General features: G+C 39.3%; 1 protein-coding gene and 1 non-coding gene across 2 annotated transcripts; both read right to left on the bottom strand.

The window, feature by feature from the left end:
* Nucleotides 1-9,850: 9,850 nt before the first annotated feature.
* Nucleotides 9,851-11,284, bottom strand: LOC129761752 (UPF0415 protein C7orf25 homolog). Its single transcript, XM_055759502.1, has 2 exons — nucleotides 11,030-11,284; nucleotides 9,851-10,970 (listed from the first exon to the last, which is right to left on the bottom strand). The coding sequence occupies exons 1-2, from the start codon at nucleotides 11,189-11,191 to the stop codon at nucleotides 10,011-10,013; spliced, it is 1,122 nt and encodes a 373-aa protein (XP_055615477.1). The 5' UTR covers nucleotides 11,192-11,284; the 3' UTR covers nucleotides 9,851-10,010.
* A 290-nt stretch (nucleotides 11,285-11,574) lies between these two features.
* On the bottom strand, nucleotides 11,575-11,648 carry Trnan-guu (transfer RNA asparagine (anticodon GUU)). Its single transcript has one exon. It is a non-coding gene; the product is annotated as a tRNA-Asn (tRNA).
* Nucleotides 11,649-16,019: the final 4,371 nt, after the last annotated feature.

Below are 16,019 nucleotides of genomic sequence, written 5' to 3'. Positions count from 1 at the left end.
TTCCTATAAATTATCTTTCATCGCCATCCGAAATTAGTTCATTTTTTTTTGAATGCATACGTTAACAATAAAATCGAAGAAAAATGAATTGGAATTTTCGAGCATTCCATTCGGTAATTTGAAGAAAATTGTAGAATTTGAATCGTGCTTGCCAGGCGTAAATGCTCTGATTGAGCGAGTGATTTTCGGGCGTAAACAAAATCTAAGCCACCGAAAAATCACAACTGAGTACCGATACTCAGAAAGTAATAATAATGATCAGTTTAGACTCGCTAAACTATGGTTTATGTTCACATAACGTATATACACAACGTTTTGTTTGTTGTGTCCCGCGTTAGACCTCTGACCATCTGGTCACTTTACCGTAGATCCTCCACTGCGGTTTTACTCGCGGAATCCGCGGCGGCGAATCTGCCTAATGTGACATCAGCCTTAGTGACTAAACGGCCTCACCTTAGGATATACTTCTAGGAGCCTTGATTGAGCTTTGCGTAAATTCGTCAATTGTCACAAACCATGTAAAGGCAGGTTTAGAGTTCTCGTGAACGTGAACAAACTCTTTTGACGTAGAACTACGTCTTTCATTTCTATACCGGGGTGTAAAATCAAAGTTTCGAAAACGAAAGCGTTACGCCGGAGACCGAGATTTTGAGTGTTAATAGCTCCTAAACAACTGAACGAAATGGTATGATAAACACTTCATTCGAAAGATAAAATGTCTACGCGTTCTATACTTGTTACTTTCTGATCCAAAAACTTGTTTCAATAGTCTTAAATTTGCTTTCAAAATAGGCTATTGAAATCACCAATCGGTATATAAGCGAGCGCCGCTCGGAAATCCACTCAGTTCTAATTGAACAGCGATTGGAGCATGTTGTCGCTGTTGTGGTGAAGCTCTTCATTTATCATGAAAGTGCGGATGAACGGTGTCACCAAGAGCCTGTTTGTGCACCTTAGGCCAGAAGGGAATCCGTCAGGAGTAGAGTGATGCTACAAACGGTTCCCCGGGAAGATCTCGAAGCAGCCGCTACACACACACACATACACGCACGGAATTCTTTCCGTTTGGATCGAGAAAGATCCGGAAAATAATCTGCCAGTTCCTCTAGGAATTTAAAAATACATTCATGTGAAGGAGTTTATTTGAATGTTTTCTATCCATGTAACACTGTGACCAAATATGTTTCAATCAAGTGCTATTAACAGATGGTTATCGAGTTAGCATTAACCACTGGTGGGCTTCCAGTATCGAGGAAAATGTGGAAATATCTAATCGTTACTGAAAATAATCTGCCAGTTCCTCTGGGAATTTAAAATTACATTCATATGAAAGAGTTTATTTTAATGTTTTCTATCCATGTAACACTGTGACCAAATACATAAGGTTTTGTGATTTTTCAATCAATCGCAATCAACAGGATAGCTTCTGAAGATTATTCTTCCCCATCAGTAGGATATTTCCGTATCCAATATTGGATACATAAAACCTTGTGCCTCCAACGTAACGCTCTCGTTTTCGAAGTTCTCCAAATATTCATTCATTCAGAATGAATTCAGATTCAACTTCATACAAATGATCTCTAAATCAACGATAGTCCTACGTCACCCTTGCGGTTATACCATAGATATAACCCACTTCCTGTTTTTTGTCAATAGTTCATCAGTCCATATATATAACACAACACACTTTCAACAATCTGATTTTGTAAAGACATTATAAGATATGTGAAGACATTTAAGAACAATGTCATGGCGTAAGTGGATTTTAAGGAGTTTCCATAAAATTCAAACTATTAGCCGAAACTATTGTCAAAAGAAGCAGGGTTTTTGTCTCAGTGTCATTCATTTGCTTTTTCAACAGTGTCATTTGTTTCCTTTTGTTCTTAGTAATCAACGGAGATCTTTGTCTCGGTGTTATTCATATACTTTTTCAAACAACAAACATCGTTTAACGTATCGCATGTGTTGGTAATAAAGGGACGTGTGTTACTTTCTTAACAATTTCGGTCTGAGACACCGACGTCAGTATAGGAGTAACTTTTTTGGACAAGTGACTTTTTCCATTTTCTAGAATATTGTTGAATGAAATGTATAAATTAATGTTAGTGGTGTGGAATATTTATTGAATACTGGCTGACCCGGCGAACTTCGTCCCACCCAAAATTATTGTTTTGATATGAATTGTTTAGAACAAATTTCTAAACTTTTTCACATCATAACATTGTTCTATGGACAGAATACAACAAATACAACAAAATGAAGACGGCTCAAAATGGATCTTTCCTTCTTCGGATTTTGCGATTAGCAACACATTTGGGCTTTCTTTTTGATTTATATAGATAGGAATGCGTTATTCCGCCGGGAAATCCATTTCCACCTTCAAACAAAGATCAATTTCGATAGCGCAAATATCGAATGGACTAACAACACTTATCATGATGTAATTTTATTCAAATTACCGAGTTTTCCGATTTTTCTCTCTATAACATTGATCTACGGGCAGAGACGAATACATCAAAATAAAGATGGCTCAAATCGGACGATTGCTTTTTCGGGTTTCGCGCTTAGCAACACATTTGACCTTACATTTTTGTTTATATAAATAATGCATAAGATTATTACCGGACTATTCTTATTTGATTTTTTTTGCCACCGGATTGAACGGATTCATATACTAACTATTCGTCGACATATTTGTCATTAGATTCAAACGTGCAAATGCGAAATACAAATGTTTGACTTTCGTATAGTTAGAGACGTCGGTTAATCGTTCGATTAATTCAAATAATCGAATATCTGAAACTATAATTGAGTAATTTTGTATCGAATAATTTAAAATCAAAATATGAATACATCGAATAATTGTCACTGTAATCGCGATTAATTAAAGAAGGAATCTTTCTCAAGATTTAAGCATTTTTGGGCTATATAAATTTTTTAATCCAACACTTTTTTATCCAACCATCTAACATCGACAACCCGATAGACCACTCAACCAGAATGACAACCTGAAATGTGATTGTTACAAGAAATAATTATTCGCTCGTTTAATCGAATATTGAAAGACAATTATTCGAATGAATCGAATATTGAAAAATGTCCCAACGATTAATCGAATAAATGAAAAATTTAGACATCACTACGTATAGTTATTCGCTCACACATATACACACTTGTGAAAGAATTGCACAAGTGGAAGATTTGTAAACAGTACATTATTAACTAATCGATGGCTTATGATTATTTTTTACAGTTACAGTTTCGGGGATAATTTTTTATGATGAACAACATCGACAAGAAAACAAGAAAAAGAAAAGGAAGTTCCTAAAATCCTTTTATATCATATTTTTATGTCCCATCTAAAAAAAAAATGCGTTAATTCTAGGTTTACCAAGAATACAGCACTCGTTCGCTAACTGGGCGTTATTTGACTGGGCTGCTTTTCAACTGGGTGCCCGCTAACTGTCTATAATCATCAACACACTGAAAGAAATAATTAGTACTTATATAACAAATCTTATAGTACTTAGTGCCAATTCGATAGTCATTTTCTACCGTACTAACTATTCGTACATTCTACGTGAGTAATTCACAGATGGATTCACTTCCACGCTCGAAGCATTTTGCAGAATGTTTGGCGAGTTGGTAATGCATATCAGCGCTGGTATTTTGTTGCCGGTGCCGCTTGAAGTGTTTGAATAGCACAAGAATTGAATAAATTTCACAGGCGCAATATTTGTGCAATAGATGAAAAGTTATTGAAGAATTCAGTAAACATTAAATCGTATAACCATCGTATATACATCATCATTTATCCAATATTTCGGATGGTAGATGGTACACCTAACTGGCATATACAAGTTATCAACACCACGAATACATCAGTATCGGCCAACGCCAACAAAACTTATCAGCAGGAAGCAGAGCAGACACCAAGGATTAATGTTCTAGCGCCTAAGTGAACACTTAAGCATAAATGACGCCATGTAGTAAATGCGACCGACGAAAATTGTGCAGCCACAGATAAGGACTCGGATTGAGATAATAAAACGGTTACACGAAAGAAGGAACGAAATGAAACAGTGATAGGTAGATAGGTTAGATTGTGAGCTAGCTTTGTACATGAAACATAAAATAAAATCAGTTCTGTCGTAACCCTAACAGGAGCAACATTGCTCAGTAGTTTTAGTTTTAATAATCCGATATCCTTCCGGAACTTAACTAACATACTTGGCAAATGCTTACGAATTAGTTTGGATAAATAAACGATGAGTATATGCATATTATTCGACTATTGTCATACGAATATACGATTTATTACAAATATAGAAAAAACAAATAGTGAAAAATATTTACGACAACTGTAGTTGTAACCTCACGAATTGTCATTTGAATGCATGAGAATATTCATAGGATATAAATGATGTATCAGGTCGTTCCAAATTTTTTTTACCCATCAGTGCGTTGGTGGTTCCGTACGAACGAGAGTATGATGGGTGCATCCAATGTGGTCAGGGATATTGGAAGTAAGATGGAGCACAGTCTTGCAGCCTGCGTCAGAGGGGCAGTCTCGTAAGCCTGCAGGACGGTCTCGTGCATAAGATAAATCGTTGACTACAACGTTGAAACGACAAAGCTCTTCTAGAAACGTTAGTGGTATTAAAGAAGAAGAAGAAGCATCTTTATGTGGCAAATTCATAATATGATGTGATATGTCCTCCAAAGCCAAACTAAAAGGTTTGATTAAAGCAAAAAAGCGTGGATATTGGCGGAAGTTCGTCAATGGTTTGTCAAGGGAGACCGCTATGAGCACTCTTTGGAATACGGCTAGGAAAATGCGTGGCTGGAACCATACAAACGAAAGTGAGGAATACTCTGACCGTTGGATTTTTAACTTTGCAAGGAAGGTTTGCCCCGACACCGTTCCTGCACAAAACGTCGTACGCGACATTCCACTTCAAAGCGATTATGAGAATTTTTCGATGGTGGAATTCTCAATTGCCCTTCTCTCATGTAACAATTCAGCTCCGGGGTCGGACAAGATTAAATTCAACTTGTTGAAGAGTCTTCCCGACTTGGCAAAACAGCGTTTACTGAACTTGTTCAACAAGTTTCTGGAGCTGAATATTGTCCCGCATGACTGGAGACAAGTGAGAGTGATAGCCATACGGAAACCCAACAAGCCGGCTTGCGATCACAACTCGTATAGGCCGATTGCAATGTTATCCTGTATTCGTAAATTGTGGGTCGAAACGAACAATTTGCTGTCAAATACGCAGTTTGGCTTCCGCCGAGGTAGAGGGACAAATGATTGTCTCGCGCTGCTATCTTCTGAAACCCAAATCGCATTTGCTCGCAAAGAACAAATGGCTTCCGTTTTTCTCGATATCAAAGGGGCATTTGATTCAGTTTCCATAGAAATTCTCTCAGAGAAGCTTCATAATCGTGGACTTTCACCGATTCTTAACAATTTCCTGTACAATTTACTGTCAGAAAAGCACATGATTTTCTCTCATGGCAGCTCGAAATCTTCTCGTTACAGTTTTATGGCCCTACCACAAGGCTCCTGCCTAAGCCCCCTCTTGTACAGTTTTTACGTCAATGATATGGATGATTGTCTAACTAGAGACTGCACGCTGAGACAACTTGCAGACGATGGAGTTATTTCCATCACGGGTACTAATCCCGTCGTTCTGCAAAAGTCGTTGCAAGATACCCTGAACAATCTGTTCACGTGGGCCCTCAAGCTGGGTATCGAATTCTCTACGGAGAAAACTGAAATGGTCGTTTTTTCTAGGAAGCACGAACCCGCCCAATTCCAGCTTCACTTATCCGGCAAAACGATCCAACACTCTATGTTTTTCAAATACCTGGGTGTATATTTTGATTCAAAGTGTACCTGGGGGAGACACATTGCGTATTTGAAACAGAAATGCCAGCAAAGAATCAATTTTCTCCAAACAATTACCGGAACATGGTGGGGCGCCCATCCAGGAGACCTCATTCAGTTGTACAAAACAACGATATTATCAGTGTTAGAATATGGCAGTTTTTGCTTCCGATCAGCTGCCAGGATTCATATTCTCAAGCTGGAGAGAATACAATATCGTTGCTTGCGTATAGCCATGGGGTGTTTGCATTCGACACATACGATGAGTCTCGAAGTTTTGGCAGGAGTACCCCCGCTTACTCTTCGGTTCACAGAATTATCCTACAGATTTCTCATCCGTTGCAAGATCATAAATCCATTGGTAATTGATAACTTCGAAAATCTACTCCAACTGACTCCTCAGTCAAGTTTTATGTCTTTATACCATGAGTACCTTACCCACGACGTGCAACCTTCACCAGGCATCTCCAACCAAGTTTGCTTCCCATACTTCTGCAATTCCTCTGTCATTTTTGATCTGTCCATGCGACAAAAAATCAATGGAATCCCAGATCACCTACGCTCCGATTCTATTCCGCCGATATTTTCGGCAGAATATGGGAAAGTTGGATCTGATAAAATGTTCTTTACTGACGGTTCATTCATAAACGGGTCCACTGGCTTCGGCATCTTCAATGAAAATTCCAGTGCCTCTTTCAAACTCAAAATCCTTGTTCCGTTTATGTCGCTGAACTGGGTGCGATATATTACGCATTAGGGATCATTGAAACATTGCCCATCGACCACTATTTTATTTTTTCAGACAGTCTCAGCTCAATAGAGGCAATCCGCTCAATGAAGGTTGATAAACGCTCATCTTATTTCCTAACAAGAATAAGACAACTATTGAGTGTTTTGGTCGAAAAATTATTCAAGATTACCTTAGCATGGGTTCCCTCTCATTGCTCGATTCCGGGGAATGAGAAAGCGGACTCGCTAGCTAAGGTGGGCGCTTTAGAAGGCACACTTTTTGAAAGGCAAATTGCTTATAATGAATTTTTCCACATTCCTCGTCAGTATACGCTCGTAAGTTGGCAGCGCATGTGGAGTGGTGATGAGTTCGGTCGTTGGTTACACACGATTATCCCTAAGGTCTCGACGAGTGCATGGTTCAAGGGATTGAATGTAGGTCGTGATTTCATTCGCGTGATATCTCGGCTTATGTCCAATCACTACAACCTAAACGCGCATCTCTATCGCATTGGGCTCGCAGCAAACAATCTTTGTGATTGTGGCGATGGCTACCACGACATCGAGCATGTTGTCTGGTCGTGTATCCGGTTCCATGCTGCTCGCTCTCAGCTCTCTAGAGCACTGAGAGCAAAAGGCAGACAATCGGATATCCCCGTCCGGGATATCTTAGGTAGCCGGGATCCTGATCTTCTGCTTCATCTATACCTGTTCCTCAGAAACGCCGATGTCAACGTTTAATGATGTTTCCTTCGTTGTGTCCCCGTTTCATATCCCTCCTATCCGATCGATAAACTTTTACTTAGTCACGGCAATACATACACACACTCTTTACAGATGCACGGGCCAAAGGTTGTGCAGTCCACTGATCATTCAACAAGAGCCAAAGGTTGTACCGCTCATGACAACTCTACACGAACTGATGATTGCGCCATTGACCATTCTATCCTGGATTCCTCGAGTCGAGAAAGACGCACCACGCTAGATATGAGGTACAGACTAGGGGGGCGTTGCTGATTAATGGTCAGCTGCATCCCAATAGGAAGTATCCCGTGTCGGGCACACGTACAGAGCATCGAAGACTGCGACATACCAATTATGAGAACACTTGTAATACTAACCTCGAGTCAACCGCGAGTAATCGGTTACATATTACTAACATAGTCTCAGCAAACATTGTCAAAATATTGAACTCCCGGCCCCGTTAGGCTGACGCCATATGAGCCTTAATAAAATATATATTTTGGATAAAAAAAAAATGTCCTCCATTGCGATCTACCTTAACAGTAAAGGAATTTTCCACAAGATGTGACACGATTCTTTGCAGTACTACATTGATTTAAAATATTCGTTTATACGATTCACGAACTGCATCTATTTGATATACATATATGATGTCGATTAAACTGATTTAATGATAGTGTATGTATAGCGAATTACGACTTAATCTGTAATGATAAACAAAATCAGGATTTTCGCATTTTATACGGTTTCAGATATACACGATGTATACTTTTATCGATATAATATATCATTGTGATTTGATCCCGCTTTATAAACGACTTACAATATGCCACATAGCCATTATTTTCTGAGCAAATTTAATGCATGAAAATTTGTTCAATCTTCATACATTCGCTAAAGTCTGAACGCTATTTGAACGTTGTATCACCACCTCCGATTATCAATACTATACCACTCATTATAGAACTCAAATATTATAACACTAGCCGTATTTATTCAACTTGGCAAGCCGTGTCCAATAAATTGAATGTCGAAAAAATCGATTTTCTTTTTTTGCATTTCTAAGAAGCTTATGCCCTCAGAAATGTTGTCCCAAAAGAATTTTTCGATATTTGATTTTGTTGTAAAGTTATAGCCAAAAGTATGAGGTCATCTCAAGGGTCATCTGTAGTATTGCTGTACGAATTGTTGAACGCGTTTTTCTCGAAACCATGTTTTTCAGCTGGTGGTATCGATATCTCAGGATCTACTCGACCGATTTGGCTGAATTTTTTTTCAGCATGTAAAAATGAATTATCTAAAGCGTTACATAGCCGTTCTCACTTTTTCGAATTTTTATGAGCTTCTAAACATCGATTTTTCATTAAAAATAATTCATTTTTAACAAAAATGGTCGTTATTTTGGAGATTTTTCGAATTTTCAAAAACTCCTATATAACACTAACACTAAATGTAACATATTATCCTAAAGTTTGAAAATATTCATCAGAATTCGTTCAGAACTATTGCTTCAGAACCGATACCACCAGCAGGGTACCGATTTTCAAACAGCTTCTACGCATCCAGCTGGCAAAAGCGTAAAAATCATAATTCGTGCACTTAAAAAACGGAAAATACATCTTCAAATATACCGTAAACAATAACCAAAATACCCACTTCACTTTATTCCTAACATTCGAAAAAAAAAATCACGAAAATTCCTCATTTTTCGACTTTTCGACTGTCTAAAAAGACAGGGAACCTTTCTTGTAAAATGAATTTCAGATTCTAGGGACATCCCTACCATAGGTTAGTATATTTTACTCGATAACATAAGCAAATTTGAATGTGTCATATCTGCAGACTGTGGTTAGAAAAGCTCACATTACCAATTTTTATTGTTGCTATAAGGCAATACGGAGGTAAAAGTTTTGATATAATTGTTACATGCATTTTCGCCGTTTAAAAAGTCAACCCAGTTGGCGAGCGGCTACACGAAATTCGTTAACTGGGCTGCGCCCTCCGCCCAGTTAGCGGACAATCGCTGTACATATATTTTCTGGAGTTTTTTCATTCAATTACACCCTCTTCTTCAAATAAACACCAATGAAGTCTAAAAAATACACAATAGCAATATTACAGAGAAGCTCCACTCTCGGTCTGTGATACCGTGCGCGAGTATACGAGTTATGATTTTGCACGCGAGTACAGGAGGGTTAAGTGCGTAGAATAAACAAACATTATCACTTTGGTGGTTCTGAGGTCTAATGTAGGTGTCGCATGAGCTGATTCAGCTTTGTGTAAATTCGTAAATATGTTGACTCTGTGTTGGTAGAGCCACCTAGGTGTGGAACCCAGGAATTTGATCTAATAACTATCTGTATCAGAGATATCAGACATAAATTTATGTTTTAGTTGATAAAACTCTATTCTACAGACCCAGCAATTCGGGTACAAGGCAACAAGTTAAAAACACAGCACAAACAGGAGTTTCTCACAGAACAAAAAATCACTAAATGGAAGTGTGACCACATCCGAGATATTCCTTCCGTTTTCAGTTTATTTTCCTAGCACAATTGAACACAATTTTGCAAATCACAATGGTGCAATCCCTCAATACTCACAAGAATTTTATATGTTACAGCTTGCAACGGAAGCATATGCGCTTCTATTCCTCCAGCAGTTTAGCACTTTTTTCTTTTTCCTCGGTCAGCGCCCTGGCATCGTGCACAAACACGGGAACCTCGAGTCCCTGCATTCGGGCCGCCCGTACAAAACCTTCGTTCGACGTAACCGTGATAGCTTCGTGTATCAACCCGAAGGCAAACACCTGCAAACTACGTGGTTTAATTTTCCCACCCACCCTAATGTGTCTCATTTCCTCTGGTAGAGGAACATCGGGAAGCACCGTCACTCTGCTAAACAATTCCTCCGCCCGCACCTTTTCCTTTACGCCACCCAGAATGGACAGAATCTCCTTGAACGAACTGACAGCCGTTTCGCAGCAAATGAGCTCCTTCCCGTGGAACAGTTGGTCAAGCAGTGGTTTGATCGGTTTCTCCCGTTCCCATTGGGCTTGCTCGGTTAGCAGCGGTTCGTTATACTCCCAATGTGAGGAACCATTTGTCATTGCACTCACGTATGCTATCAGTGTAGTGATGTCGAGATTCAGCTTGCTGATAGCCGTTGTCTCGGTTTTCGGTACCGGTTGGGAGGTTTGCAGCACCAGAACAAACACGCCCACTCGCTCCAGTTCATCAACCAGCTCGTCGTCTATTTTACTCAAGAACCGAAAAACAACCCGTGGAGGTTTGAACAGATGTGGGTTCGCTTCGGCCGCCTCGACGTATTCTTCCGCCTGTTCGACGATACTTTTCGAACCGTAGCTGGTGCGCCCGTGAACTCCATCGCTCAGCGACTTTGGGTTGCGGGCAATCACTTTGATCCAGGTGGCTCCACCATCCGCTACAATATCCACACGAAGCTTCGAGCCACGATCCTCCAGGGACAGCGGATAGTCCACATGCGTTACGTTTTCACAGCCCAGCAGACACTGCACCAGGCAGGCAAAATGTGTTAAATTGCTGCACAGAATGTGGTTTATCGTGATTGTTTTAGCGCTTTTCACCTACAAAAAATGGAGCAATGAAATGACTCAAGGTAATGGGACTCATCGCGCCAGCTTACCTTGTGCAAGAATTTTAACTCCTGGCTGATTTTCTTCGATATCTTTCGTACCCCATCGACGGAGTCCATCAGATTGGCCAGATCTTGAAGCAGCTTCTCGCCGAGACTGATCTTCTCCTGAGCCAGACGTGCGAGTTCCTCCAGAGTGTATTCATTTTCCATTGTTTTGGATTGTTGTGAATGGAGCGAACAGGTTTTGAAGGCAATGGGTTTATGTGTATTCTCTACTGCTGATTTGACAGCTTTGCATCGTTCTGAAACACTGAACACGGAAAGTATGCAATAGGGGAAGGGGCGAAAAGTTCTCTCATTATTTACAGGAAGAAGAGAGAATTGAATCACAACAGAGAAGAGGCACAGAATTTATTTTTAGACTTCATGCAACATGGTTATACATCATCGAATATTAAGGATACCCTAAGGATTAAGGATAAGGTAGGAAAAATGGCAAAAAAAAAGAAATGTAATATTTTTCTTTTTGTTATGCACTGTTGTTGAACGAAGAAGTGAATACATTTTGTATGAACAATTGAAAAAAGTATATGCGCCCCCGGGTGGGCTCGAACCACCAACCTTTCGGTTAACAGCCGAACGCGCTAGCCGATTGCGCCACGGAGGCCAATGACGCGATAACAACAAATGGTTGATAACATACTAGAATCGGATTCTTCAATGGCTCTAGTATAACATAAAAAATCCCATTTATTCCGCGCGGCGAATGACGTGAGTGGCTCAAGGCATGGTGTTCCCGCAGGCGAATGCCCCAATTTTCGTTACATACAGTGATACAAACTCGAGTTCGTACCCCACCATGCAGATCTCTTTTCCCTTCGTTTGAAAGTGGAAAATAACCTTACGGAACATATTCTATTTAGATAAAGTCATAGTGTAAAGTGATCAGATAGTCAGAGACATTTCATCTAATGCCATCTAATGACAGAAATAATGCCACTTCGTGTGCTGTGGAGGGTCAAATGCGTAAATAATGAGCTGTTTCAAAAGCTTAAAATAGGTTTGTATGTATGCGAGCAGATACCTCTTTCTGTTTTCTTTTCTCATTTCATTTGGGATTGTGTCAATTAGGTACATATAGAGGTGGAGCAGTAGGCGAAGTGTATCTGTATTGGCAAGTAAAATATCGTGTCGTAATTATTTGCATTGAATATGGAATGTACATGGAAGAAACAAAACAATGTTGAAAGTACTCACGGTTGCATGATAATTTGAGCCAAAGTTCTCATGAAATCATTCAACTGGTTGTTTTTTTAACAGATGACAATTATATTGTGGCTTATTTCAATTATTCATGTGGTAAAAAGGTCCAGAGAGCAGTCGTATGTATAGTTCTCGGAAGCAGTAACATTTTCGATGAAATTTTGATAAATTGTTGATTATTATCTCACTACACACTGACACTGAGAGCCTTCGAAACATCAACTTCATAACGGTAAAATAATGAAACTTCGTTTGTTTCTATGAACGTGGGGGAGTGAAAATGGCACATGGAAATATCACTTTTATCCGTCTTTTTTGTCTTTTTCACAAATATTCACTCCACGCTGCCACATTAGCCTCATATTCAGCGGGAGCTCTACAAAAATTTACGTTTTTAATTGATAAATTACTTCCTGAAAAAACTGGAAGTGGGTTATATCTATGGTATAACCGCAAGGGTGACGTAGGACTATCGTTGATTTAGAGATCATTTGTATGAAGTTGAATCTGAATTCATTCTGAATGAATGAATATTTGGAGAACTTCGAAAACGAGAGCGTTACGTTGGAGGCACAAGGTTTTATGTATCCAATATTGGATACGGAAATATCCTACTGATGGGGAAGAATAATCTTCAGAAGCTATCCTGTTGATTGCGATTGATTGAAAAATCACAAAACCTTATGTATTTGGTCACAGTGTTACATGGATAGAAAACATTAAAATAAACTCTTTCATATGAATGTAATTTTAAATTCCCAGAGGAACTGGCAGATTATTTTCAGTAACGATTAGATATTTCCACATTTTCCTCGATACTGGAAGCCCACCAGTGGTTAATGCTAACTCGATAACCATCTGTTAATAGCACTTGATTGAAACATATTTGGTCACAGTGTTACATGGATAGAAAACATTCAAATAAACTCCTTCACATGAATGTATTTTTAAATTCCTAGAGGAACTGGCAGATTATTTTCCGGATCTTTCTCGATCCAAACGGAAAGAATTCCGTGCGTGTATGCGTGTGTGTGTAGCGGCTGCTTCGAGATCTTCCCGGGGAACCGTTTGTAGCATCACTCTCCTCCTGATGGATTCCCTTCTGGCCTAAGGTGCACAAACAGGCTCTTGGTGACACCGTTCATCCGCGCTTTCATGATAAATGAAGAGCTTCACCACAACATCGACAACATGCTCCAATCGCTGTTCAATTAGAACTGAGTGGATTTCCGAGCGGCGCTCGCTTATATACCGATTGGTGATTTCAATAGCCTATTTTGAAAGCAAATTTAAGACTATTGAAACAAGTTTTTGGATCAGAAAGTAACAAGTATAGAACGCGTAGACATTTTATCTTTCGAATGAAGTGTTTATCATACCATTTCGTTCAGTTGTTTAGGAGCTATTAACACTCAAAATCTCGGTCTCCGGCGTAACGCTTTCGTTTTCGAAACTTTGATTTTACACCCCGGTATAGAAATGAAAGACGTAGTTCTACGTCAATAGCATTTTTACATGGATGCGGTGGGCAATCAAAGATAAACACAACGACTGACGTCACTATTTTCAAAATAGTTATGGCAGCGCATGAATAATAAAAATAAAAAAAAATTAGAAAAGATAATTCAATGGATTTTTTCCTTGAATCTTACGTTTATTAAGCCTTCAACAAAAATGGTTCAAGGCTCTTGATTCGCAACCATTTTGCCCTTCTCCAGGTAGTCGATGTAGATCACACCTTGTGAAACCCAGAAAACGATGGCCACCACCTTTCCGGCCGATAGGACAGCCATCGCCTTCTTCGGAGCACGTTCGCCGGGTGAAGTTCACTGTTTCGACTGTTCCTTGGTCTCTGGTGTGTACCAGTGGATCCATGTTTCAGCGACGGTCACGAAACGACGCAGAAACGCAGAGTCAAACACTGAAGTGGTCTCACGGTTGCGCTTGTTGTCCGGAGTGGACAAGCGTGGCACCCATCGCGCCGACAGCTTTCTCATGCCCAAAATTTCATGCGGGATATGACCCTCGCGGTCTTTTGAGATGCCTACTGTTTCAGCTATCTCGCACACCTTCAATCGGCGGTCTGCCAATAAGAGATCGTGGATTTTTTTCAAGTAACCCTTCGTGGTAGCTGTTTTCGGGGTACTTGGGCGTGGCTCATGAAAAACCGATGTGCGACCACATTGAGACAATCCAATCTTTCGCGCCATGTACTGTAAGAGTTCATCGAGTTGAGGGTGTATGAGAGTTGTGTGTTTATGAACATCAAAAGGAAGAAAAATCGTGTCTTCCAGGGAATTCATCTTATATCAGCCCCATGATAGGAGGCCATGTTTTTGGTGCCAACACTAAACGTCAAAATCTTTGTTTTGGTCGTCGCGGTTCAATCGTTTCGATAAGCTAGGGGGCTGTCCACATACCACGTGGACAGAAAAAGCACGATTTTAAACTCCCCCCTCTCCCTCCGTGGACAAGCGTGGACATTTTCATACCCCTCCCCCTGTTGTCCACGTGGACATTTCTCTTGATTTTATTAGAATAATTCAGGAAATAACTTAATTGCGCATGAATTAAATTTTAATTCCATTTAAGTTTATTTTGTTTCAAATTTTACTTGCTGAACCCTGCCACGTTTGCCGTGGCTCATTGGTGTTTTATGACAGAAAAATGAGTAGTAAAACAAAGCAAATATTCCATATGAGTTTAACTTTGAAATACTTGTATGTTCTTTGTTCTTTGTTTGTAAAAGGCTTTAAACTTTGCCTCTAATTTAAATACTTGTAATACTTTGTTTTTCTATTATCTTCGAAGATATAAAGGCTATCTGGTTTGTCAACACGGAAACGCGCATTATCCAGTTGAACAATCAGCATCCGAAAATAAATTACAAAATTCCAAGGATTGATCTTCAGCAAAGCCAATCGAATAAAATTAAATAGATTTAAAATCACTATCAGACACAATTTAAGCTCACGATTTTTGAACACATTCAAAGAATTGTGTTGCTGTCACATAGAATACATATTCAATACTAGAAAGTTAATTTACTTTCACAGATTTATTTCAGAAGTGTGCTCATTTCATCTGGAAATCTTGAAGCTTCTTGAGACGTTGGCAGTAGCAACAACAATTTTTTAAGTGGCTCGTATGTTGTGTTATAATATGAGCTCCATCAGAGCTCGAGTTTTTGAAGCGCACAAAAACGAACAGAACGATTTTATATACATAGACTCTTTTTCTATCATTTAAAAAAAATTTCAAAAAAAGAAAAGATAAAGTAGGAAGCATGTACTGATATCTATAGATCCTCACTTTACAAAGGACGAGGAGTAAAAGGTCGAAATTTTTCAGAGATTTCGGAACGCCTGTATCTTCGATATAAACGATGACATTAAGATAAAAAATACAACATTTTCAAGCTACAAATTTCTAGTGTGTGATGTGTATATGTGTTGTAGATAAAATACTTTGCAAGAAAAGATAAAGCGTTTGTTTAGGAATAATCTATTGTAGCCGCCTGAACAATTATTGACTTACAAATTATATCTATACAAAATACAAAACAAACAAGAAAAAGAGAACACATCATACAATACATACCTAGTGCATATCAGCCTTCAGATTCACCCGTTGCCATGCCGACATGGTGTTTGTATACACACTTTTGTTCGAACACAATTTTCTCTTCGCCTTCACACACACACACGCACACACTATGTAACACTCACTCAGCTTAGCCCACTTTTGTACGAACACACTTTGTAGAACGAACACG

Source organism: Toxorhynchites rutilus, chromosome 1 (genome assembly GCF_029784135.1).
Source record: "Toxorhynchites rutilus septentrionalis strain SRP chromosome 1, ASM2978413v1, whole genome shotgun sequence".
Classification (NCBI taxonomy): domain Eukaryota; kingdom Metazoa; phylum Arthropoda; class Insecta; order Diptera; family Culicidae; genus Toxorhynchites; species Toxorhynchites rutilus.
The sequence above is the reverse complement of the archived record's forward strand: the minus strand, read 5'-3'. Positions and strand labels throughout refer to the sequence as shown.

Excerpts from the sequence above, each read along its gene's own strand:
- LOC129761752 (XM_055759502.1), bottom strand. The coding sequence starts at position 11,191 with ATGGAAAATGAATACACTCTGGAGGAACTCGCACGTCTGGCTCAGGAG. Across the intron at positions 10,971-11,029 it reads AGTTAAAATTCTTGCACAAG|GTGAAAAGCGCTAAAACAAT; the intron begins GTAAGCTGGCGC and ends CATTTTTTGTAG.